The sequence below is a fragment of the Budorcas taxicolor genome, chromosome 13 (assembly GCF_023091745.1).
Source record: "Budorcas taxicolor isolate Tak-1 chromosome 13, Takin1.1, whole genome shotgun sequence".
In the NCBI taxonomy this organism is placed as follows: domain Eukaryota; kingdom Metazoa; phylum Chordata; class Mammalia; order Artiodactyla; family Bovidae; genus Budorcas; species Budorcas taxicolor.
Window position 1 is genome coordinate 26445424 of NC_068922.1, and position 26933 is coordinate 26472356.

At 43.7% G+C, this 26933-nt stretch overlaps 1 protein-coding gene across 1 annotated transcript in view; it reads left to right on the forward strand.

Moving 5' to 3' along the window:
* GAD2 (glutamate decarboxylase 2) overlaps positions 1-24997 on the forward strand; it is a 60921-nt gene extending 35924 nt beyond the window's left edge. Inside the window, exons 10-16 of the mRNA XM_052650940.1 lie at positions 1338-1454; positions 2839-2903; positions 10681-10759; positions 14178-14327; positions 21667-21774; positions 22335-22424; positions 24824-24997. Of these exons, the coding sequence (XP_052506900.1) occupies positions 1338-1454; positions 2839-2903; positions 10681-10759; positions 14178-14327; positions 21667-21774; positions 22335-22424; positions 24824-24997 (783 nt within the window). The remainder of the gene's footprint in view (positions 1-1337; positions 1455-2838; positions 2904-10680; positions 10760-14177; positions 14328-21666; positions 21775-22334; positions 22425-24823) is intronic.
* The last annotated feature ends 1936 nt before the right edge of the window (positions 24998-26933 follow it).

Sequence of the window (26933 nt, forward strand, 5' to 3'; positions counted from 1 at the left end):
TGGAAAATCCCTAGAAGCTAATTTAGCATATGGGAGTTACTGTGTGTGGTTACTTGAAAGGGACCGTTTTCCTGCCAAGACACATACTGAAATGATTGACCCTCCAAACACCTTATTTTTCAGGAAGCCATTTAGTACCTTTTTTTAGAAGTGACACGTTCTGAAGACCTGCTGAAAATTCCTACAAAGCTCTAGAAAGTCATTTACATCTCTTCATGATTTGCAGGTTGGAGCTGTTAGTACATCTCTTCTACAGTTCCCAGTTCAACAGCATGACGCATGAATTTTATTATTAGGATCTCAGAAATCATTATTCGTTTGCTTAGGCCTTTTCCTCCCCTGCAAAGTGGCAGCAGGATCCTTTCCCCTTATTCTGGTCCTAGAACCACTTGTAACCACATAAACCTTTGCTGCCACCTAAAGACTGACTGTAACATCAGGGCCTGTCATGTCTTTATGGAGTAACTCTGTTCACCCTATTTGAGACATTCTTCAGCCATCTTTCAGCAACAGCCCATTATTTCTATCAGTTTTCATTTGGGCTTCCCTGGTGGCTCAGACATTAAAGAGTCTGCCTGCAATGCAGGAAACCCGAGTTCCACCCCTGGGTCGGGAAGATCCCCTGGAGAAGGGAATGGCTGCCCACTCCAGTTGCCTGAAGATTTCCATGGACTGAGAGGCCTGGCGGGCTACAGGCCGCGGGGTAGCAAAGAGCTGGACATGACTGAGTGACATTCTTTGGCCATTTTTCGTCAGCAGTCTATTATTTCTATCAGTTTTCATTTAGCCATGGCCAGACAGACTAAGTCAACTTAGATGGATAAAATCATGGCTTATTGTTTACTCCCAAGTGAATCCTCTGAGACTCCAAATAAGTTATCTAGGGATTTTCCAACAAGGAATAATGGGCTGGTAGGAGTTCCTTCCCTTCATCCTTTTGTCTTCTCACTCTATTATGTTCAGAGTCCCTGCTATGAACAAGGAAGACTAGGAAAGTAAGTGGGTGGGGGGTGGGGGGGAAGATCAGAAACTCTCCTTGGAATATACCAAAGATTTGTGGGCACCACCAAGTTTACACACCCCTGGGTCCAGTGCAGCCTCTTCTGAGAACCAGAGTGTCTGATCTCATAAGGCAACTGGCAGAGCCAACGGAATGGCCTGAAGAACTCAGATCTGGAGGGTGAACATCGTTCCTACTAGGCTCCAAGGTATCGTCAAAACCCTTCTGGTGGTTCCAAAAAAGACAGATGTGTAAGATAGGAAGAGAATGTCCACAGCTTTTTAGAAGAATCCTTGGATGCTGGTTTACATTCTTTGGGGCTTTCTCATTTGCACAGGGGTTTGTCCCTTTCCTTGTGAGCGCCACGGCTGGGACCACTGTGTATGGAGCCTTTGACCCCCTGTTAGCGGTTGCTGACATTTGCAAAAAGTATAAGATCTGGATGCATGTAGATGTAAGTATCAGAGAGGGAGCACCACGGAAATGTTCTTGCACATTTTGCCCCTGGAGCTCATGGAATGAAATGTACTGTATTTTTTTTTTTAACTTTAGGAGTTTATTCCCAGGATGATGACAGATAAGCTTTTAAAGGTGGCAGAGACAATGTAGTACATGACTCACAGTACACGACATGCGCTAGAAGCTGTCTGAGGCTGACTATGCTTCAACTTCCCCAACAGGATAGTATTCTTATTTCTGGGACCAGGACCTGAGCTGAGCGCTTAGCTCTTGGTTCATTAGGTCATAATGTCCACAGAGGAACACTCACAGTCACACATGCAAACATACACACACACACACACACATACACACAGTCACACACATGCAAAGACACAGACACACAGTCTCACACATGAAAATACACAGTCACATACATGCAAAGCTTCCTTCCTTATGAGAATGATCAGAAGAGTAAACAGGAGTTTCATTTATCTAGGAGATCCAGTGGATAAAAAATTCAACTCAAGTCAGAAACTAGTATAACTGAGGAGGAAAGTAGACTTAACTTGCCAGGAAATACCAAATTTCCAATGTATGGTCAGCTAGTTAGATAGGCCATATATGAGACGTTTTGACTCCACAGTTAGTCACACCAAGAAATAATGGAGAGCACTCATCAAGACATTTTCAAATGAAACCAGATGTCAACCTTTAGAAGGACAAACTAATGGAATTTAAGTTTAGACCAACATGACTCAAAGTGTGGCTCAATGATCAGCAACCCTCTGAAAACTGCTAATGACCCATAATGAGATCAGGAATCAGTGCCACATCGTCACTAAGCACCATGCTTGGTTCAGCTGATGTGTTTTCCATTGTGAGGCTTTATCAATGAAGGAAGCATAAGTTGCTTTCCATTCCAGTGCAAGAGGCTTATGTTGTTGAGTAGACTGGTTTAGGTCATTTTGGCTTTATATTAATAATATGCACTCAGAGTTGTCAGAAAGAGTTTTCCTTGCAATGTGAAAGTTGTTTAAAGGGTTTTAATTCATTTTTAGTCTAAACTGTGGAGATATTAGTACTTCTAGTTCTGAAATGATGAGCTTCCCTAGGACTAAGCACAGTGATGATGGATTGGGAAGGGTCTTTCTCCTTTTCGTGCAGACTGAGGAAGTGTTTGGCTTCTTACACCCATATAAATGTGGGATAGAGCCTGAGACCTTAGAATAGCCCCCCAACTTAACCCTTGGAAGTCTAGTGCCAATCCCCAAGTTATCTGTGGTTGAGGCTGTAACTTTCACTCCATGCAATGCTTACTGTTTTGAAAGATACCAAACTCTAGAAAACCAGGCAATGAAAAAACACTACCTTTTCTTTGTATGCCCTTCTTTTTCCAGGCAGCTTGGGGTGGGGGATTACTGATGTCTCGGAAACACAAGTGGAAACTAAGCGGCGTGGAGAGGTACATACATTTTTCTCCTTAACAACATAAAGTGTGAAAGCTATATGTGAAAAGCAAATTACACCCAGTGTCCAAGAAGTGTTGGTGTACAGGTGAGCCCATTCTGTCAGTGCTTGTGTGCTTTGCCTTTTGTGGTCATAAATGCATGAGTATTTTGTGTAGACAGCAGAGACATCAAGTCCTATCCAAGTGACCCAAGTTGTATGTCTCTCAAACATAGAGATCATAGAGATTCCTAACTGGCCTCCATGGTTGACCAGAGTACTCAGGAACAACCTTCCTGGGATCTCTGAACCAACAACTATCAAAATTGTTTAAAGCTTCAGGCAAGCCACTGTTTTCTAGGGAGATAGGTAGCTCTCATGTTTCACGAGAGGATAATAACCACTGCTTTAAAGAAACCAATAAATAATTTTGTGAAGCCAAGAAACACCTTGTAATTTATCAGTGTTGAAAGAGGGGTTTGTGGTTTAACGTGGCCCATTGACTTACAGTGAAACCTGCTTGTGATAACATCACGTGATGGCTTCATCTCCATAATGGTTCTTTCCGGTGAGTTCTGATAGATGCTGCAATCACCTTTACTTAGAAGACTAAGCAGGGGACCATTGAGAAAAAGCTGCAAAGCATAAAGGAAGTGATATTTGATTAGCATAAAGCCTACTCAGGGCCAAAGGAAAAAGAAAAAGAATCACAGAATGCAGAATTGGTCTCAGGCTTTGGTTCCTGCCCCTAATCAGAGGGAGCTCAGAGTTCCCAGTTCTCCCATCACAACATGGCAGGTCAGGGATATCAGGGAGCCTGACATGCCAGGCAACTGAGAAAGCCTGGATTCATCCAGGACTGCCAAATGCCCACTGTGCCCAGCCAAGTAGCCAGGTGTTGCCAAGGGGAAGTTTCCCCCTGGCTCTACCTCTGGACATCTTGGCATAATTTCTATACCAAGATGAGGAGACTGACAGAGCTTGAAAACATCTGAGAGCACCAGTCACGCGGGGCAGCTGGGCCAGAATGAATGGACAGGGTGTGCTGTGTGATATGCAGGCCTACCCACATGCAGAGAGTGCATGGGTGGGGAAGGAGGGCATGGGATTACTGAAGAGTCTGAGGCACCCTGCCTCATTAGCAGAAGGAGGGCTGGAGAAAACTCGAGACAGACCAGCCAAGGCCCAGGTCAGCAGATTGTGTCCCCTAATCTGCTGCCCACACTCTGACTACAGGTGCCCATTCAGGTGTGAGTGGATGAGGACAGGCCTGGCCTCTTCCCAGGGGGAGCCAGCTTTAGGTCTCTGCTTCTGGTTAGTTGATCGGAATTCCTTCTTGTCATGAAGATCTGCCTGGATCTAGAAGCTAAAGCGGGAGTGAACTAAACAGGAAAAGAGAATGAAGAAAAGAAAACCATTCAGAAGGTGCTTGTTCAGAAGATCGAACAAAAATTCAGATGATATGATATTCTATCAGAAGAATTGGCCTGTATACAGAACCTTCTCATCGTTGAGTCCCCTTAAATTGACCAGCACAGAATGTGAGAGGCTGTTTCTATACCTTTGATGCCAGCTGTGGCTCCAAGTGCTGACAGCCAGCCAGGGGTGCCCTCCACCAATGACTACCTGAAAGCTTGCTAAATCACATACTCTGGGCTTTGGAAAAATAAACACCCATGCACTTTTGTACTGAAGACTCTTCTTTGAGAGTAAAGTTTAGAACATTCGTTATGGAACACAGAGTCCTCTCTAGTGGCCAGAATTCTTGAAGCTGTGTTGGAAGTAAATCTACTAAGTGGAAACAGCCAAAGAAGTCCTTTTTTAAAATGAGGGACTGTCAGGACTTCTCTGCTGGTCCAGTGGTTAAGACTCCATGCTTCCATGGAAGGGGGCACAGGTTGAATCCCTGGGGAGCTAAGATTCTGTGTACCACATGGAGCTGCCAAAAAAAAAAAAATGAGGGACCATTGTTCTGCTTTGAGTGGACCCTCCCCAGCAATCCATTGACCTGAGAGAATCCATCGGGGTGACTTATCAACAAAAGGCTCACTTTCTTTGGTGAAGATTTTAGGGCCAGGGGAAATCTGCGTAGACACACTTTTAGGAAAGAAATTTGCCTCACTTGCATGCATGTGTGCAGAGTTGCTTCAGTCGTGTCTCACTCTTTGCAACCTATGGATTGTAGCCCACTGGGCTCCTCTGTCCATGGAATTCTCCGGGCAAGAATACTGGAGTGTGTTGCCATGCCCACTTTCCAAGCACAAGAACTCACTCTAAAATGGAAGAAATCCATGAATTCCTGTCCCCCAGATCCAAAGGTGGCCCCCTGGTCACAGGGATCCCAGAGTGCTGTCCACATTACAAAGTGTCACAAGCACCTAGGGGCCTGCCTTTCTCAGAAAGCACCTTTCTTCTCTGGTAACACTGTCAAGCTGAGATAGCTAAGAGGGTGCCAGGAGACCTGGCACTCCTGGGCATTGTCAACGGACCTTTCTTTAATCTCTCCTGCCAGCAGGCTGCTGTGTACCTGGAAGAACCCATTGTCGTGGGCCCCTCTCAAGACTTTCTGGCCCAGCTGAAGGCTCCAGCACAGATCCTGCCAAATTACCAATTCTTAGTCCTACTCCCACGCCTAAGGGCCAGAGGTTCAGAAACTCAGTTCATTGGTTATGGGCCCTATGTCTTAGGCAAACCACTGTATGAAGCACAGTGTGGAGGCAAAGTCAAATATGCTAGGAAGCCTGTCTTCAAGGGTTTTAGAATCTAGTAGGGAGACTGCAGTCAACCATGGATTACAGGTCAAGGCAGAGGAATTAAAGGCTCAAGAGAGAGATTGTTCCTTCTAAACAGGGTTATTAAAGGAAAGGAAGCCTTCCCCCTGGGGTGTGGGGGCATGGAGCGTCATCAGGCAGAAGCAGAAGAAGGGCATTAAGGTGAAGAGCAGGGTCACAGAGGTTTGAGAGGGTCCTTGGGGAAAGTTCAGACAAACTTGGTTGGAGACCAAGATGGATTTGTGTCAGAGACCAGGAAGCTAGTGGAGCATCCGGAAGTCCTGCCCAGTGAGTCTCAGCGGAGGGTCTGCCTGCAGAGCCAAATCCAGTTGAAGGTAAATCCTTCAGCTGAACATCACTGCCACTCGAGCCCTTATTGTGCATAGAGATCTTTGTGTTTCTCGGGTTGGGGAAAAACCCTGGAGAAAGGTCCTCCTATAGCAGCCATAGTGGGGGTCTGAAGAGAGGCCACCTTTGGCCACCTGATGCAAAGAACTGACTCATTTGAAAAGACCCTGATGCTGGGAAAGACTGAAGGCAGGAGGAGAGGGGGATGGCAGAAGATGAGATGGTTGGATAGCATCACCAACTCAATGGACATGAGTTTGAGTAAACTCCAGGAGTTGATGATGGACAGGGAGGCCTGGCGTGCTGCAGTCCATGGGGTTGCAGAAAATCGGATACGACTGAGTGACTGAACTGAACTGAACTGACTGAACTGAAGAGAGGAGTGGCATTTCCCGTGCTTTGGAAAGGCCACACTGGGTTCAAGGGGAGGTGGAGGCCAGGACTGAGGAGGAGCTACTGGAGCTTCACAGAGGACCAGGTGCAGGAGGAGTGGAGGGGAGAGATGCTCAGGGTAGGAAACAGAGATGTGGAGGGGGAAGGAGGAGATGAACCCAGGAGAGCTGCTTCCTGGGGCAGAATGTGTCATCAGAGACCAGCTCTTCAGGTGTCATTTATTAAAAAGCTGGTGCTTCTGTTTCCTTCACTTCCTTCTGAAATACTTTGTGTGTGTATATATATTGGGTTGGCCAGAAAGTTCATTGGAGTGTTTCTATAACATCTTATGGAAAACCTGAACAAACCTTTCAGCCGATCCAATGGAAAAGTCACACTCCAATTACACTAAGAATGACAGATGTTACAAAATGCTGACATACAATTTTTATATAGTGCTCTTTTTGCCTTGCTATATTTTCTGTTAATAATCCTTTAGAAATTCCAGAGCGTGTCCTCCCTGACAGATGTTACAGTTTTGCATATTGTGTTGAAGACAGTGAGGGACATTTTTGGGGAGATGTCTTTCATTGAGCTAACATGAACTTGTATATAAAACACTTTTCTCAAATGTCACATCAGAAATCTAGCACCGTTGTGTTGGGAGTATATCATAGCGGCCTGGGTAAGTTTTTCAATACGCATATGCACAAGAGTCGGACAAGGCTTGGTGACTAAACCACCACAAGGATGTTTCCATTTTTACTGGCATCTAGGTAACAGGTTGGAGAAGGCAATAGCAACCCACTCCAGTGTTCTTGCCTGGAGAATCCCAGGGACAGAGGAGCCTGGTGGGCTGCTGCTCATGGGGTCGCACAGAGTCAGACACGACTGAATCGACTTAGGATGCATGCATGCATTGGAGAAGGAAAGGGAAACCCAGTCCAGTGTTCTTGCCTGGAAATCCCAGGGATGGAGGAGCCTGGTGGGCTTCCGTCTACGGCGTTGCACAGAGTCGGACATGACTGAAGCGACTTAGCAGCAGCATGCCAGTCACACCTCAAAAGGAAACATTTCAGACTCTCCATGGTTTTCAGTGGATACCTGTAGCATTAGGTCACCATTAGAGCAAGGACCCTGTGGACAACCAGTGGCTTGAATCCCACTTGCTAGCTATGTGCTCTTGGGCAAGATGTCACTCCATCTATAAAACTGGTACAATGACAGTGTGTACATCACAGGGCTACATGGATTAGATAAATTATCCATGTGAATCAATTAGAGCATTGCCTGCCACATAGGAAATAGAAAATGTAGGTAGCATGTGAATGCTGAAAAATGTCCAAGTGATTCTCATATATCATCCACATACACACACATGCAAATCAAGCACCAAGGTACTATAGAATAAAGTGCTTTATACAGAACTTAAAAAGAAAACTGCAAAGAGTGATAGGAGAGGAAAGAAAGAGAATGAAACCACACCACTAAGGTTTGAGGGCTGAATGCTTGGGAGGAAAAGGGGGCAAAAGGGGTGTGAGGAATTGAGGTCCAGAATAGAGGAGAGAGAAGAGATCTGGAAGGATGAAGAGGGGGCTAGTTAACCAGTTTGTTTGGGATCTTCTGAGCTTGGCATGCACAGGCGGGCACTGAGAAATGTCTCCCAAGAGCCCTAGGGGGCTCAGCTCTCTATAAACTTACTGAAAGTCACAGAAGAATAACATCTCAAGGCAAAACATTTTGAAATGAACCTGAGGCTGCTTTTCACAAATTGCCAACATTTCTCACATGAACTAACGCCATGTTGTTGAATCACTGTCTGCATCTTTTTGCATTTTTATGAGGCAGCCCCTCTGGGAGAATTCAGGGACCAGTCAGTGGGGGGCTTGAGAGCTTCTAGTCTAAAAAGACAAATGGGCCACTGTGTAGAAGTAAACACCCTCAGTCAGAAACGTGGAAAACAGCTATTTTCTTCTCCATTTAGTGTCATTACTGATAAAGCTGCATTTTGTCAGTATTGGGCATCCAGCTATAGAATAGTATAGAACGTACCGAATGGCTGTGTACATATGCCCAGGGTCACAAAGCTCTAAATGATAGAGTTGAACTTAGTAGCAAGAGCCAGGCTTATTTACTGTTTATTGTGTTGGATGTGGTTATAAGCACTTTATCCAAATGATTTATTATCTTTTAACATTTAGTTATTTGACTGCGTTGAGTCTTATTTGCATGTGGCACACAGGGTCTTTTGGTGCAGTGAACAGGCTCTCTAGTTGTTGCACGCAGGCTCAGTAGTTGCAGCGCGTAGACTTAGTTGCTCTATGGTATGTGGGATCTTACTTCCCCGACCAGAGATTGAACCGACATCCTCTGCATTGCAAGGTGAATTCTTAACCACTGGACCACAAGGAGGTCCCAAACAATTTCCTATTATTCTCCTTATATAGACAAGGGAATCTAGGCATGGAGAGGTTAAGGTAACCTGCTCAAGGTCACACAGCTAGCAAGTGATAGAACCTGGATGCAAACTCAGACTGTCTGGCTCCTGAGCTCCCCTCCCTTAACCAAAACTTACCTACTGCTCAGAGCCCAGGTTTCTTGACTCTAGTTTCATTCTAAAGAGCAAAGAGCTGTTTTCCTAGAAGGAGCTTTTCGATACCCGTTTCTTTATTATCCATGAAGTCTTTCAGTCCTCTGTCCAGGGGTATAGCCATCCCATCTGGTCATGAACCACCTTGGCTTCTTTCCTCACTTCCAATATATCTGACAGCCAATGTCAAAGCTAAAGAAAGGCCAGACAGTGAGCCAGACTATTCATCGATTCAGATAAGATCCCTAGGCCAGTAAGTGTTCCCTGACGGGCCAGCTGCTGACCGCCATTCATCAAGTAGAGGAATGGGCTCTTTCCTGGCATCTCATTTCTTCCCAAGGTCCTCGCACCTTGAGTGCTGGGAGTAGGGTGAGCCCCGTCCGTCACTCAGCTGGAGGAGGGCCAGTACTGCTCAACCCTGTGGAGGAGCCGCTGCGTGTTGTCCTGCTCTCCTTCCTCCTGTGAGTCTGTTGGTGCCAAGGTCACGTTCCCGAGTCTCCTCCTCGAGGATGCCTCGGTCTCTCAGAGACAGGCGCAGAGGCTCATGGGAAGTGAGCTGCTGCTCTCCCGGGAGCTGGAGGAGGAGGAGGGTTGAGCAGCAAGGTGAGTGAGAAGGAGCGACGCTGAAGGCAGTTGCAGAACTTGGCAGAGATGATACTTGATTGGCCTTAAAAGATTAAATATCAATAGGATGTAACCAACTGAAGCCATAGGAGGTGATATTCCAGGAAGAGGAAATAGCACCAGGAGACCCAAGATCATGAGACTAGAATTTTCTGAGAACTAAACAGACTTTGGCGTGATGAAAAGTGGTTCAGGAAACTGACAGGACTCCAGACTAGGCGCATAGCCTGGAATCTAGTGTGGGGACACCGTGAGCCATACCCTACAAATTGGAACTTAGGCTGGAGGCAAACGGAAGAGGAGAGAGCTGTAAACAGAACTGGAAAATAACTATGGTCCCCGGTGGAGGAGGAAATGGAAACCAAACATCAGCTAAGACAGTATATCCAGATTAAAATACTAATAATAATAGCAATTTTTATTATTAAAGGACTCTGAACCAGGACGGTGGTTTAGGAGTTTCAAACAGCATAACCCCCCGAGCTGAGCATCACTGTGACTGGTGAGAGAGTATCCTGCTTACCAAGGGTGTTGGAACAAATAGGCTGAAAGCTGCCATGGGAGCCACAGGCTATCTTCCCTGCAGTCCAAAAGGATATCTCTGGATGAGAAAAGAGATGGAAGCAGGGTATGAGCTAGCTATTGTAAAAGAACACATTTGAAACAGTCATCAACTGAGTGGAAAGAAGGAGGAACTGGACTGGGAAAAGAACAAAATTCAGCCTCGGAATGAGCCATTGCTCTGAGCCCCAGGCCACTACAGTTGGGTCAGAGGCGGGAACACTGAAGGCACATGAGGGACCCCCTGGTGCCCTGCTCTGTGGTGGCCAAAGGAGGGACCCTGGACAGGCTGGCCCCAGTCACTCAGAGCTCTCAGACCACCATGGAGCTGAAGAGAGATACCAGCCTTTCCCTGCTCTCTTTGTAGACAAAGGAAAGGCTGTAGATTTTGAAGGGTCCCCCTCTTGTTTTGTAAGTTAACGTCATGCTGGAGTCTGAGAAACAGTGCCAAGCACCCTGAGCCCTCCCAAGGGGTCGTCTGAGCCTGTCATGGGTGCCACCCTCTTCACCTGATTTGTTTCCTTTAGGGCCAACTCTGTGACCTGGAATCCGCATAAGATGATGGGCGTTCCTTTGCAGTGCTCTGCTCTCCTGGTTAGAGAAGAGGTATGTCTTTCCTCACTCGTGGCCACATCTGCAGTTGGGGTTGGATAGAGTAACGTGTGCAGTGACAAAATTAAGACCATTTTACAGAATGGAACAGTGAGCCACATCCACAGTAGGGGAAATTGCCAATGAGGATAGCTGTAAAGCCCTGCTCTTATGTCCAAATATAAGATGGTTATATTCTGACTAGACGAGACAGTCATGTTCCATGCGTGGCTGAATTATTGTGCTTGTGAAGAAGGCATAGGACATTAGGTTGTACTCAGCTGCAGGGTCAACAGTGGGTCAAGAGAGAAATACCATTCAAAAATTAGTCATGGGATTGAAAGAAGTGGAGTTTCAGGGTGAGGGAGGTGGCAGTCCCTCACTGGCCTCTGGTTAAACCACACTTGGAGTGGTTTGCTCAGGTTAGCACCTAATTGTATAGGAGACCCCATCAAGCAAGACCTCCAATAGTGAGGAACATTAATCTACATGAACAGAGGTACTTGAAAGAACTAAAGATGTTTAATCTAAGCTAGGAAAGGTTTAACTTAAAGGGATGAGAGGAAAGCAGCCTTCACAACATAAATGACTCAGGCTGGAGAGATTTGTTTTTTATTTAAGGCTTCAGGGAGCTGAGTTAGTCACATTGGATGGTACGGCTTTGATGACAAAATCACAATAACCATGATTTGAAGTCTGACTTGGGGTCAATAAAAGGAACGCTTTTCTAAAAATTAAGCCGCCCAACAGGTAATGAATGACTTTTGTAGGAATAAATTCATCATCAGGGGAGCTGACTGAATGGAGATTGGACAAGCACTTGTTAGAAAGAGGATGGAAAAATACAAGGGGCTGGAATAGGGACTGCCCGACTCCATGCTTCCACCTTCCAGGGGCAAGGTTTCAATTTCTTGGAACTAAGGTCCCACATGCCTCGTGGCATGACCAAAAAAGAAGAAGGGGGAAGCAATAGATGAACAGCTCTAGGATCCCTTTGAAATCCAAGAGTTCATAACATTTCTTTTATAGAGGTCCAAGGAATAATACCATTCTATTAGATGATATTCTGTGATAAGAGAGTTCTTGGTTTTCAAAAAAAACTTGGAATATATTAGCTTAAAGAGTTGAAAACAAGTTTCATAATTTCAGGGAGTATCTGAACCTTTAATTGCTGATATATTTTATAAATATCTGAAAAATAATGATATTTATGATGGTTTCTGAAGTTTATTTGATCAGGGGAATTTTTCTGACAGCAACTCTTTTACAGCCATAAGCTAGTCATGTATTTTAAAGTTTGGAATATAGTGGTTCAGAATCAGAATATGATCTCCCCTTTTTATCTCACTTCTACTTGTCCTTTTGTACAAGGAGACTGGTGCTGTCTTACCTTTTAGAAGTCATGTGCTCTGAGTTGCTTTTCCTATCCCAGTAGAAGCTGGTCTGGTCTATCCATGATTCCACACTCCCTGGGTGGTCTCCCTTAGGATTGAAGGCACCTAGCTATGAGCTTGCATGGCTGGGGGAAAAATGGTGCCAAGTTTCTGGGACCATGAAACAAAATAGATTCACCTATTGCAATTTTTAGTCTTATTGGCTTTCGAGTCCCATTCTACTGCTCTATTACAATTACATTGTACTGAATTTCTCCCACTCTCAAACAAATAATGAATTCCACCGAATATGATGTCCAGACTACAAGACTGAGCCCCGATCTGTTATTACCATCTGGGGACCTAGTCTGGTCTTTGAGGATCTAGACCAAATTTTAGCTGCATTTCGTTTTAGTTTGGAGAACTTTCAAAAGGGGCTCTCACTTCTAACTTCAACCAAGTGATCACAGTTTAGTCTTTTCTTCTCTTGTCATGAGTCACAAAGGGAAAAAGTCAATGCCAAATTTTCTGTAAAATTACAATTACACTGTAGATAACCAAAGCGTCAAAGACTTCCTGTGGCCCATGACAAATTGCAGTGTGGTAAGGAGGCTGACGATGCTGTTTTAGTCAGAGAACATGATTCATTCACTGGTCTCTGAAATAGTTCAATCACTTTGCCACCCATTTTCCATAGTTAGCTGGTGGTGCCAGGGTAAATTAATGGTCACTGACAACGAAACTTTCCACTGTAACTACCATAAGCAAGTGAGCATGAAAACACAGTGCCCAAACTCTAATCCCTCTTGAGAGAGAAGCATGACATCTGAAAGATTCACTATTTTGAAGACCTCAGAGTACCGATGTCTTTATTTTTTTAGATTTTAGCATCTCAAGGTAATAGCAATGAATTGTACTGGGTTTCCCAGGTGACTCACTGATAAAGAATCCTGCTGCCAAGCAGGTAATGGAGGTTCCACCCCTGGGTCGGGAAGATCCCCTGAAAAAGGAAATGGCAACCCACTCCAGTATTCTTGCCTGGGAAATCCCATGGTCAGAGGAGCCTGACAGGCTACAGTCCATGGGGTTGCAAAGAGTTGGATATGACTTAACAACTAAACCACCACCACCACAATGAACTGTCCTAAAAACTGTGATTTCCATAAAGAACTCAAACCCTTACAGCTAAATGATAAAGTACTTGAACTCAATATGAATGAAACAGTAGGAGAATCACACTAATGATAATTTATAAAACCAAAGAGTTTTCAAAATAGTTTGATTAAGCAAAACCAGAACATCAGGACATCCTCCCAATGAACATTATTATACTCTGACTGTGATTTTAAAAAAAATTAAAAAAAGCCTTCTTACTGAAATTCACCTGAGCTGGATTTACATCCCAACTGTTCCATTTCTAGGTAAATCTACAGAGCAGCTTACATAAAGTTTTTGACGTCCAGTCTCATCTGTAAGATTGGAATTATTAATAACCAGCCACAATAAAGGGTATTGTGAAGCTTAAGCAGAAATAATCAACAAATTGAAAAAAAAAAATGAATTCCATCTCTTAAGAAGGAGAGTAAAAGTATAAATATGCCCTGATGTTAACCTCTGGTAATAGCTGACCCTAAGCCATTCTTTCCCATAGAACTGACCTATCGCAACAGTCTATCCTGCTCAGATACTTGTCTCACTTTTTTTTCTCATGTAATTCTTACTGTTTTCTTTCTTCAGGATATTCAGCTCCTCTTTCTTATATATTTTTGTTAATAATTTCCAGCACAAGGTAAACCCAATAGAACACTTTATAAAGTCAGTAGCGAGTTTCCTAAGGGCTTCCCTGGTGATTCAGATGGTAAAAAATCTGCTTGCAATGCAGGAGACCTGGATCAGGAAGATCCCCTGGAGGATGGCATGGCAACCCACTCCAGTATTCTTGCCTGGAGAATCCCAATGGACAGAGGAGCCTGGCTGGCTGCAGTCCACGGGGTCGCAAAGAGTCAGACATGACTGAGCAACTAAGCACAGGGTTTCCTAGCTTTTCTCTTCTCTTCTAGGGATTGATGCAGAGTTGCAACCAGATGCATGCCTCCTACCTCTTCCAACAAGATAAACACTATGACCTGTCCTATGACACTGGAGACAAGGCCTTGCAGTGCGGACGCCACGTTGATGTTTTTAAACTCTGGCTAATGTGGAGGGCAAAGGTGAGCACCCCAGAATTGGCTGAATGGCAACTAAAAACAGACACTGTATCTGGTGACCCTTGTTAGGACATGTCAAAAATTGACTTCCAAATTGAAAATTACTTACTCAAGACTAAGTTTCCTGAATCCTAGATCTAGTAATCTGCATTCTACATGGGCAGAGATATAAGAAATCTGTTGTGTGTTTGTTGTTTTTTGTTTAAACCAAATTGCTTCTAATGCTTATTTATCTAAAAAACCAATCCATGTTGCTTTATACAGCAGACTCTCTGGATTCCTAAGAGCTGTTTCACTGCTGTTCCTGTCCCAACTCTTGGTTTTTACCCAGTGATTGATCATTTGGGTAGGTTAAATGTAGACTATTTGTTTGGAGAACAAAAAAGAAAAGGAAAAAATCAGCATGATAGCTTGTTTGTGTCATTTTGTAGAGTAACCTCTAGTTATAAAGCTTTTTTCAAAGACCCTGGAACTTCCTAGTGACCTCCTTTAGTTTGGTTTCTCTATTTGCCTCAGAATTTAACTAGGGATGATCACGCCTCTCTCAGACATGGAACTCTGTAACTAATGTTGTATGCTACTGGCTGGACCTGATTATAGCTTCCAAGAGCACACATGTGTGGTTAAATGTAAGCAGGCTGGGAAGGTCAAAGATTTTATTTTTCACTTTGACCAGATTTCTAACTTAAATGTCACAGCTTGGTGACTTTCCACCTCGTTTCATTTATCTCCCACAGGAGGCAATGGCTAGAGCCAGTGAGGACATGCTGGAAAAACCCAACCGCTAGGAAAGCCCAACTGTTAAGAGTATGTGCGGGAAACATGACGAAGGGAGAGATGAGAGGGAAGCTGGTGAGACCTAGGTCCAGTGTGTTTGGGAAATGGTCCACAAATTTGACTCTCAGCTTTCTTTCCTTTAATATTTAGTTATTTTATATATTTATTTAGACTGTGGTAGGACTTTATTTCTGTGCATGGGCCTTCTCTAGTTGCAGTGGGCAGGGACTGTTCTCTAGCTGCAGTGGGCAGGGACTGTTCTCTAGCTGCAGTGAGCAGGGACTGTTCTCTAGCTGCAGTGGGCAGGGACTGTTCTCTAGCTTCAGTGAGCAGGGACTGTTCTCTAGCTGCAGTGGGCAGGGACTGTTCTCTAGCTTCAGTGAGCAGGGACTGTTCTCTAGCTGCAGTGAGCAGGGACTGTTCTCTAGCTGCAGTGAGCAGGGACTATTCTCTAGTTGCAGCACACACCCTTCTCATTGTGATGGCTTCTCTTATTGCAGAGCATGGACTTTAGGGCTCATGGACTTCAGAAGTCACACTTCACACAGGCTTAGTTGCCCTGAGGCTTGTGGGATTTTCCCCGACCATGGATAGAACCCGTGTCCTGTGGGTTAGCAAGTGGATTCTTAACCACTGGACCCCCAGGGACATTCGGCTTTCAGATTTCTACGTATCCTACACAAAGAGGTGACAGGGTCAGCCCCATAGAAACAAGCAAATGACTTGGTCAGCTGGATGAGACCACAGAATGGCTCCTTCATCAGGTCTATAGAAAGAGCTATGGACCAGGTCCACAGTACCCAGTCCATATGCTGGTGTTTAAGCAAACTGAATTTCCTTAAACAGTTCAAACGGGCAGATGGCTAATAAGAAAAAGAGGGGACTTAGGAGTGAAACAGTGGACATCTGTTGAGTTAGCCAAAAAGTTCATTCAGGCTTTTCTATAACATCTGATGGAAAAATTCAAACTAACTTTTTGACCAACTTAATATTGTATGGAATCTTCTTTAAACCCATCCTGGAAAAAGGCAGGTTAACTAGAAAGATGGTCTTGCTTAATGTGCAAAAATTCTTAGCTGGTTTCCAGGGGTGGCTGGACTGACTACATGGTCTTCCAGCAAACCACCATCATGTTATTTGGCCTGATTGAGTTTTCTTTAAGTATTGCTAAGTACAAGACAGCCACCTGGAGTGAGGCCCAGGGTAACTTATTGCCCCATAAAGGTGTGTGATGAGTGGGCTCAAAGCCCTTGATCTGGGCAGGGGACTCCTTCCTCTTTTGAAAGTTGAGCACCTGACAAGGACAGGTATCTGGTCCCCACTGCCCAAGTCGAGACTCACTCTGTTGGCAATGACACTTTCATTTGGCAGTAATAAATCCATCAAGAATGTAGACTTATTGGTATACTGTCAGGCTGTTTTCAAATGAGCAGGCGTTTCATTTCCTTGATTGGTGGGAATGATAAAATGACAGAGGTAAACATCAGCTAAGAAGTTGAGGAAAGCTTGGTTTCTAAATATTGTTCAGTGTCCCTCTCCCTCTTTTTGTCTCTTGTTCTCCTGGTGTTTTTATTAAGATCATGATCATTAGCTCTATTTACACAAAAGTGTATCTGACATGGTTCATCGGATCCTGCTGCTGCTTTTCCATCGGAAGCCTCCCTGCCAGCTTGGTGCAGCCGGCTGGTTCTCAGAGAAATCACGTGGAAGATACCAGGTGTGAACTCAAGAGCAGGACCAGTGAGGCTTGAAATAAAGACAGAGGATCCAGTTTCTAAAGGGCTGAGATACAGGCACCAGAAGAGGGGATAAAAAGAGAGATAGAGAGAGAAGTCACAGTGACTTTGTAACTTACAGACACATATGTTTTGCATTGAAAATTAGTTTATCATCATCCAGAATTTAAAATAGTTTCATTAGTTCTTGTACATCATCTTTGTGTGAAGGAATAATTCATTTTCTAACATTCATGTGTAAGATGTGAACAGAAATGAAGACATGTGGATAACTCTTTATAATTAATGAAAGTCAACACATTGTTTCTGTGTAAAATACAGAAAGAGACTATAGTAAAGAACTTCAAAAAAGAACTTGAATTACTTAGAGGACAGGGACACCTATTTTTTTAATTCCTTACACAAAGCCCTAAGTATCTAGACATCTAAATGACAAAAGCATCCGTTTGGTTTTCAACTTAAAGTTGCGTTTTTTTTAAAAAAAGGAAATGATAATAGCTATTAAAGTAATAATCACAGTCCTACAACCCAGATCAAGGGTAAGCACCCTCTGATATGCCTAACTCTGTCATAACGCCAGGCAGGGCAGGAGAAGTCACTCTCCCTAAGAAGAACCATGAGAGTTGACCATGTCATTCTGTTTTGCATTTGCAAAAACAATAATGAAGAGGAAGAGAAGGAATGTGACATTAATCTGCAAACCCTCTGTTATCCCATACACCTGGAGAAGACAATGTTCCAGTGAATCCACATTTTCTCTTTAGTAAGATAAACCACGGGAAAATAGTAATCTAAGTATAAATTCCTATTCTTTCACCTGTTACTAACAAATGGAGCTAAATGCACTGAAGACAACTGTCGTATTAAATCCAAGACAACTTGATTGGAGCAAATTAATGCCAAAAAAAAAAAAAAAAATTGAGTCTCCTGATGCGGAATGCTAGAAGGTACTCTGGATGGTGACATGATTTGTAAGCTTTTCACTGGCAAAGACACTGTGTCTGTCCTCAACTCTGTTCTCATTGGGTAAACCTTTTATTTTATTAGAGAATCCTAGAACTTATTTTTCATCTTGACAGATTACCTCTGTTAAAACTCTGTGTAGATAGAAAAAAAGAAAAAAATCTTAAAAGGAGTCTCTTTTTTAGGCCTCCAGTGATGGCTTAATATGTAACTGCTGAATTTTTACTGTAAATCTTGATGTTTGTATGTGATTATGCAGATTGGCAGATTTTCTTATAGTTTTCTGATTGACCTCCATAATGAAAGTGTAGATAACAGTGGGGCTGGCAAATAGCTGAGGGGAAAAAGAAACCAGGAGAAACTATTAAAGGGAAATGGATGTCTGGCCCTCTTTACTGAGTGAGTGAATGTTCCCTTTCTCTCTAAAATATTAATTTTTTTCATAAGTGGCTACTGAGCATCTGTTGCTGAATGAGATCAGGGGCTACAGTTTCCAGGCAGGAAAGAGAAATTCACCAATGACCATCATAAAAGACAGAACACCAATTGGGAGATCGGGATTGACATACTATTATATATAAAATAGATAACTAATAAGAACCTACTGTACAGCCCAGTACGCAATTCTCTGTAACGGCCTCTATAGGAAAAGAATCTTAAAAATGAAAGTGGATAGATGTATATGTATAACCAATGACTCTGTGGTGAAGAATCTGCCTGCCACTTCGGAAGACCTGGATTCAATCTTTCAGTCACGAAGATCCCCTGGAGAAGGGAATGGCTACCCATTCCAGTATTCTGGCCTAGGCAATCCCAATAACAGAGGAGCCTGGTGGGCTACAGTTCATGGAGTCACAAGAGAATCTGACACAACTTAGTAACTAAACAACAACACACAACTGAGTCACTTTGCTGTACACCTGAAATTAACACAGCATTATAAATCAACTAAACGCCAATAAGGGCTTCCCTGGTGGCTCAGATGGTAAAGAATCCGCCTGCAATGCGGGAGACCGGGGTTCGATCCCTGGGTTGGGAAGGTCCCCTGGAGGAGGGCATGGCAACCCCCTCCAGTATTCTTGCCTGGAGACTCCCCACGGACAGAGGAGCCTCGTGGGGTTGCAAAGTTGGACATGACTGAGTGACTAAGCACAGCGTAGTACATACTCCAATAAACATTTTTAAAAAATAGAACACACCTGGCTATAGAAGAAGCACAGACACACCTGGAAGAGTCAAAGCATGGAGAGCTCAGTCCTCATTTGAGAGCCAAAAATAGTTTATCAAGAACTGACCTTTGAGACTGCTTGTGAACAGGATGGAGAGGATAAGTAAGACCTCAACCAGCAGGGCTGGTAGAAAGGACATCCCAGGGAGATGGTCAGGCAGGGGCTGAAGGGCATATGCTGAGCTAGTGGAGCATCTCAATTGACTGAAGAAGAATTAGGATGTTACCATTCAGATGAGAAGTAAGAGGGCCCGAGTGGGTCCATCCAAACCCATTATGAGTGTGTAAGGATGAGGGATAAGAAAAAACATCTTTCTCCTGAACCTCCTTCAGCATAGCCCCGAAACTGGGAACCTGCTGTCCACCCAGAAGTGGTCATCTGAGCTTTTAGCTTCTTTCCCAGTGATTTGGGTCATGGAGAGGCATTGCCTGATAAGGCTTTGTAGATGCCTTTATCATTCTCACAGGAAGAGCTGTGTGGTCTGTAATGATTCAGCAAACATTTGATATTAATATAATGAATTTCAGAGAATCTCCTAAAAACCTACAAAACCTTGAAAATAAAATATGGATCTTAATCTCATGAACACCCAATTTGAAAGGAGGAGCCCCAGACTTATACAGGCACATCAGAGTCCCCTAATGTGTCAGCCTTCATCTCAACGGGGCAGATGGATTACTCCTGAGCTTAGCCAGAGTGGAGTCCCAGACCAGCACGGCTAGAGAACTCCCATCCTGTCTTTGGTAACCCTACTCCCTTTATGGTACAATCACACTCATTTTCAGAGCATTCATTTCACCTCGCTATGTCTCTGTGTGGGAAATAGTACAGGCACCATCATTCCCATGTGACCAGAAAAGTTAGCCAAGGCCATATGGCTGGACAGGGTCAGAGTCATATTGGTCCTGAACAGATCCTGGATCAGGTCCCTGCAAGTTGAAATCCAATGCTAGCCTGGTCCCAAGGATACAGTTTGGCTAACAGTAAACTCCCCTCCCTCTTACATAACGTACATCCCAACTGGATGCAAACTGCCAACTTGGTCCAAACCAATGGTAAATCTTTGGCACCCACAGACTCTTTGAGTGCACGGGTGATGGCCTGGATGTCCAGGCATCAGGTGGACACTTGGAGTCACAGGAATCAGTCAGCAAGGGTGGCAGTCCCTAAAGAAATGGATTTCTGAACCCATCAGCTCTCTTTAATGCAGCTTACTCTTAAAAATGTGTTTCCGATGCTACAAGTCATCGTTCTGCTAGATCCCCCTTTTAGATGAGATGATGAGACTGTGTGTTAACAGGAAAGTGGGCCCATCTTATCTCTGTTATTACTTCTTCTGGATTCCAGGTTGGATTAATCACTGGTAGGTCTGTTCTCAGAGTTCCTGGGACGAGCATTCGCTGTTTCTCTAAGCTTTCCTGTAGAACTCCACACTTACCAGTGGAGTTAGGAGTAAAGCCGTGTGAAAAGTAATTCCCTGGTGTTGGAGTCCCCAACCTCCAGGATCTGATACCTGATGATCTGAGGTGGAGCTGATGTAATAATAACAGAAATAAAGTGCACAGTAAATGTAATGTGCCTGAATCATCCTGAAGCCTTCTTCCCACCCCTGGTCTGTGGAAAATTGTCTTTCACAAAACCAGTTCTTGGTGCCAAAAATGTTGGGGACCGCTGCCCTAGTGTGTTCCGTTGTCAGTGAAATCATTGTTGTTTTTCATAAGTCCAGATCCTGGGCTTCCAACAGCTGGAAAGTAAAAGGCCTCTGTGATAATGTTCACCCATTACAGACATAGGAGTCATTTATCCCCAAGTGTTAGTCACTCAGTCATGTCCGACTCTTTGAGACCCCATGGACCATAGCCCACCAGGCTCCTCTGTCCAGGGAATTTTTCAGGCAAGAATACTGAAGTGGGTAACCATTCCCTTCTCCAGGGGATCTTCCTGACTCTGGGATCAAATCTGGGCCTCCCTCGTTGCAGGCAGATTCTTTACCACCTGAGCCACCAGGGAAGCCCCATTTATCCCCAGAGGGGAAATCTAATAAGTTTTGCAAAATGACAGGCTAATAGAGCATCTGTGTGCCTCTCACGAGTCAGTGATTCTTTTGTCCAGCACATATTCATTGAGCACCTACCCTATTTGTTCTATAATGGGTGAATAAAAGTGGGATCTGGAAATGGCAAATTCACCTGATGGGCAGGGACTCAGCAGACATCCTGGAGGGGGAGGGGCGGTCTCTGATGCTGCTTTTTATCTGCAGGAAAAGAATAGCCAGCCCTCCTGTCATTAATGACTTCCATAATTACTCCTCTGAGTGGCAGTTGTAAAATTTCCCCTCGAGTAATCAAAATAATTGGCTGGGGAATAGAGGCTCTGAAAGAACGGGATTCTGCCGTGGAGAGCTGTAATGACATGAAAGGGAACAGGGGCATCTGATGTGGACAGCATGAAAGGAGGAATAATTGTCAGAAAAGCCTCTACACACATGGTCTTGTGTAAGCAAAGTGCTGGCACAGAGCAGAGGCCAAAGGGCCCGAAAGACCACCAGTGTCCAGAAAGATGCATCCCCCCATCTCACCTGAGAGCTTGCCCACCTTCCTCAGCTTGACTGCTAAGCTCTCTTCTTCTCTCACGTAGGGGACCACAGGATTTGAAGCACATGTTGATAAGTGTTTGGAGCTGGCGGAGTATTTATACAATATCATCAAAAACCGAGAAGGTTATGAAATGGTGTTTGATGGAAAGGTATGTATTCTGATTTCTACAGTGCCCCCCCCCCCCGCCCCCGCCCAAGTTTAGTCCATTCTAACTCTTTGTGGTTTTTAAAAATATTTTATTTATGTATTTATTTGGCTGCACCAGGTCTTAGTTGCAGCATGTGGGATCTAGTCCCCTAACCAGGGATTGAACCTGGGACCCCTGCACTGGGAGCGCAAAGTCTTAGAAACTGGACCACCAGGGAAGTCCCCATTCCAACTCTTCTCAGTGATATTTTTTGAAGTTAAGAATGTACTGTCCAAGTAAGTGAGCCCATGACAAAGGAGAAGCAGTGGGGAGGGGGTAACCATTTAGAACGGAAGTGTAAATCCAACTGTCTCTCTCACACACACAAATATTGTATAATGGTGTGAAAGTCAGGCAGTTCAAAGGTGATTAGAGGTTTAAAAGTAGGATTGTATCTAGAAGCTGCAGAACAGATTTGAAATTTGGAATTTTCAAATTTGGAAATTTCGAATTTTCAAATTCTTGAAATGTTCAAACTTGCCTGTTGGAGCTGAGCATGAATTTTACCCTCCTCTTCACAGCCTCAGCACACCAACGTCTGCTTCTGGTACGTACCTCCGAGCCTGCGTGTCCTGGACAATGATGAAGAGAGACTGAGCCGCCTCTCCAAGGTAAGGACTCACGCTCCTCTGACCTGGACCTCAGCCTGTATAACGGGCCTTTCGTGTCCTCATCATCCTTGACAGAAGTGCATGTCTTTAGGGAACATCTATCTTCAGCCATGGTCACAGGTCCTCTGCCCTCTGTGGCTTCCTGCCGAGCCAGGACACACAGAACTGGTCTGTCCAGACTTAACAACTCGACTGCCTCTGTGTTCTGAGAGCATGTTTATGAGGGCTGAACATAAGCACTAGGTCATACCTTTCCTGACTTCACAACTCAGCGGGAATCTGCTGAAATTGCTGATCTGCCAAGAGAAACTGGTGCTCAATTACAATGTGGAAGAGACTCCAGGCCTCAGAAATGGGTAGAAAACAAAACTGCTGCTGATCCTCTTGAGGAGCCATGTTGATTGTTCACACTGAGTACTTTGAGGACTAAAACCTCATTGCAAACCAGTGGTCACATAAGTCTTGATATTCAAAAGTCACATGAATCTATCCTTCATGTAAGACAAATACAACTGTTATAGAGGGCATGGTTCCCATACTGAACTGAGTTGCTGACTATAAAGATCTGGCCTAAGCCCAAAGCTTCCCTGATATCTACATCCCTGGTTACGTATTTGAAGCCATGAACTGAAAAGATCAATGTTATATTTACAAACTCCAGTGGTAAAATATGTGGACAGGTCCTGCGTATAGTTGAACATAATTCAAAATGTATGCCTCATCCTGGGAGTTGTTCCTCTTATGACACTCTTTACAGTCAATAAGGACTCAAGGGAGCCCTCCATGTGCAGACAGTGCTGTGCTGATAAAGGAGCTGAAAGACGCCACCCTTGCCCTCCAGGAGCTTACAGTTGGGTACAAAGATGAAGTATATTTTCACATAAGTGAGGGGATGATAGGAATTAGAATATAGACAGACTCTGTGGCTAAGGATCATGTACTTACAACTTAGAGGAAATGTGCTAGTGGATTACAGAAGTCAGCAAAGGCTTCCTCATGGGCGTAGGACTGTTGTGGAGCCTTGGAGTCTTTGTAGGATGCAAACTGGAAGAGAAGGGATTCTAAGCAAACAGAACACATGTGACATGGTGAGACTGAGGACGATGTGAAGGGATAAAAATATGTGCAGTACATCCAAGGGATATGGAATAAGGAGGTCTTGTTAGAGTTGCAGATTCATTTGGGTGAGCCCTGGGAGCTGAGTCCTCAGAACTGGAGGCAGAAAGGCATTTGTGCTGAACTAAAGCATTTAGATCCCCTGGAGAAGGAAATGGCAACCCACTCCAGTATTCTTGCCCAGAAAATTCCATGGATGGAGGAGCCTGGTGAGCTACAGTCCATGGGATCGCAAAGAGTTGGACACAACTGAGCGACTTCACTCGCTCACATTTTATCTTAATTTCATACACAATAGAGGACCAAGGGCTGTAATTATCCATCGGGCATAAATGTGGTGAAATCTTGTCTGTGATTCAACTCCATAATGTTAAATCCTTGGGGGTGCAGCTTTTTGCCTCAGCTGATTCTTCATCACTATTAGGAAATATATTTCAAATCATCTTATGAACTGAGGAATCTAAAATGAAATTATACAAATGAACTTATTTACAAAACAGATACAGACTCACAGACTTAGAGAAAGAACCTGTGGTTGCCAGGGGGGAAGATGGGGGATAGGATAGTTAGGGAGTTTGGGATGGACAGGTACACACTGCTGTATTTAAAATGGATAATCAACAACTGTATAGCACAGAGAACTCTACTCAATGTTTTGTGGCAGCCTGGATGGAAGGGAAGTTTTGGGGAGAATGGATATATGTATCCGTGTGGCTGAGTCCCTTTGCTGTCCATCTCAACCTATCACAGCATTGTTAATCAGCTATACTCTAATGTAAAACAAAAAGTGTTTTTTCAAACTAGGAAGCTTTGGGATCTCAAGAATGAAAATTGCTTTAAGATCTCAAAAATCTGCTTATTTTCACACATTACTTGATAGTGGTATCCAGTCTCTGAATTTTGTCTTACTTCCAATGTTTTTATATTTACTGAAGGATTAAAAAGTCCCCCAAATGTTGTATTGCTAAACTTTTTATGCTTGGAACCACCATCAGATTCTTCCTGTTGTCACAAAATACTAAGTAGAAAGTCAAAGATAAGATGTCAAGCTCCTGATAGCCCACAACTGATTCTTCCTTTCAGCGCCTTTGAGATCTTGGATATATTAAACTGTTCTAGCCCTCTGTTCTCATAAAAAGTGTGAGCAGTTCCTTTAAGGGAAAACAGATATGGTTCTGGTTGTTTAGTTAAAGACTCAAAATGCTACCTGGCGCTGGACCCTTTGATAATAGGAAGAAGCCCTGGGAGAGGCAGTCATCGCAGTGGTCTCATCTCTCCCGCAGGTGGCTCCCGTGATTAAAGCCAGGATGATGGAGCATGGGACCACGATGGTGAGCTACCAGCCCTTGGGCGACAAGGTCAACTTCTTCCGCATGGTCATCTCGAACCCTGCAGCAACTCACCAAGACATTGACTTCCTGATTGAAGAAATAGAACGCCTTGGACAAGATTTGTAATAACCTAGCTCACTAAAAGCTGAGCTGTTAGCTCACTAACAGCTGAGCTAGCTGTTTCAATTCTCTAGGCAGACAATTAAGTTGTCACAAACCATGTAAATGTATTTGTAGTTTGTTCCAAAGTAAATCTATTTCTATATTGTGGTGTCAGAGTAGAGTACAGTTTAAAAATCAAAAACCAACAAACATTATTCCTTTTAAAAATCGTTTCTTAAGTTTAGAACACCTCTGTAATAATTAGTGACAAAAGGCTGTGTTCTAATCAATAAGGAAAAGCTTACAATTGTTATAAATATTTCCCTTACTTTTAATATAGCGTGCAAATCAAACTTTATTTTCAAGTCAGAGTAGTAGGATTGAATAGTGCCAAATTGCCCCTGAATCATAAAAGGTTCTCTGGGGTACAGTGAAAAGGATAAAGTAAATATAAAATATATGTTGACAATTAAAAAAAAAACTCTTGCCTTTTTCATAGTATTAGAAAAAAATTTCTAATTTACCTATAGTAACATATCAAGTGTATTTAAATACGTATAATTTTACAAAAGGAAAATATATATATTAAAAAAATCCTATTTTGTAACATATAGATTTTTATTTTATATGGGTTATACAAACTGCAGGGGCAGATATAAAAACTAAGCCAGATTTTTTTTTTTTTCTCTTTCTTTGAATGGAGGCACAACTAAACACTTAGCAAAGTTATTTTGGAACATAGGGCCCACAAAATTCTTTAACAGTATGACGCCTTCTTTCTGTTTAGGCTCTTACAAAACAAACACAAAAGAATACTGCATTTCTTTAAAAAGTGATTGGTCAGCTCAACAGAGAGATTCTTCCCTTTTCGGTTTTTCACCCATTGGACCTTAGCAGACCTGCACTGTAGGCCTGACAACTGAGCTTCATCTTAGACTAATGAGGGTAATCGTCTCTATTCTTATTTCCCTTCAGCCTGTTCTAAACAGAAGGTGAATGCTGGTTCTTGCCCTGTCTTCCCAGACAGTATTCTCTTATGAAGTCATTCGGATTCCTTAGAGAAAATAAAATCTAATCAGCCAGAGCAAAGAGAAATGAGACACACTCCAGATGTGGCAAGCCCAGAAAATTACACTTGGCCTTCAGTGTCTCTGTGAGAATAGTGACGTCATCCTGGAGGCCACATCGCCTGTCCAGGGAGGAGTCATTTTCTCCCAGGTCATTGCTTATTCAGATTCCCTCCCATTCCGACCCACAGAAGTCCTTCCTGCTGAGTTCCCCATCTCTGGGATCCCAAATAATTAATTTCTACTCCATGAGAGGTTATGAGGAAATGAGCTCCTCACCCAAGATTTTTTTTTTTTTTTTTTAGATTTATGTATTTATTTGGCCGTGCCAGGTCTTAGTCGTGGCACACATGATCTTTAGTTGCGGCATGTGAACTCTTAGTTGTGGCATGCGGGATCTAGTTCCCTGACCAGGGATCGAACCTGAGCCCTCTGCCTTAGGAGCTTGGAGTTTTAGCCATTGGACCACCAGGGAAGTCCCATTACCCAGGATTTTGAGATAGCATCTTAAGACCCTTCTTCTATCTTCTGTGTCCCATTAAGATCAAAGTGACTGGAATATAGAGAGGACATATGCTCCATAGAATTCAAGATAATATTCTAAAAGCATCCTTCTGCCCCTGCAAACCTGATGGAGAGATAGGAGCTCACGAGAGTTCTCATAGGTATTTATGTGGTACAGACTGTCAGATTCCAAGTGCTAGCGGAGAACTATATATGTCCTGCATATATATCCACATATATGCAGACTGTGGATGCACATTTAGAAGCGTTCATCCTTTCTGTATGGACCACTCAGATCTGTGATCAGGAAGACTGCAGGTGTATGAGGGAGGGAAGAGGACTCCATCCTTCATCCTGTAGCAAAGCCCTCTCACTTGACCATAGGATCC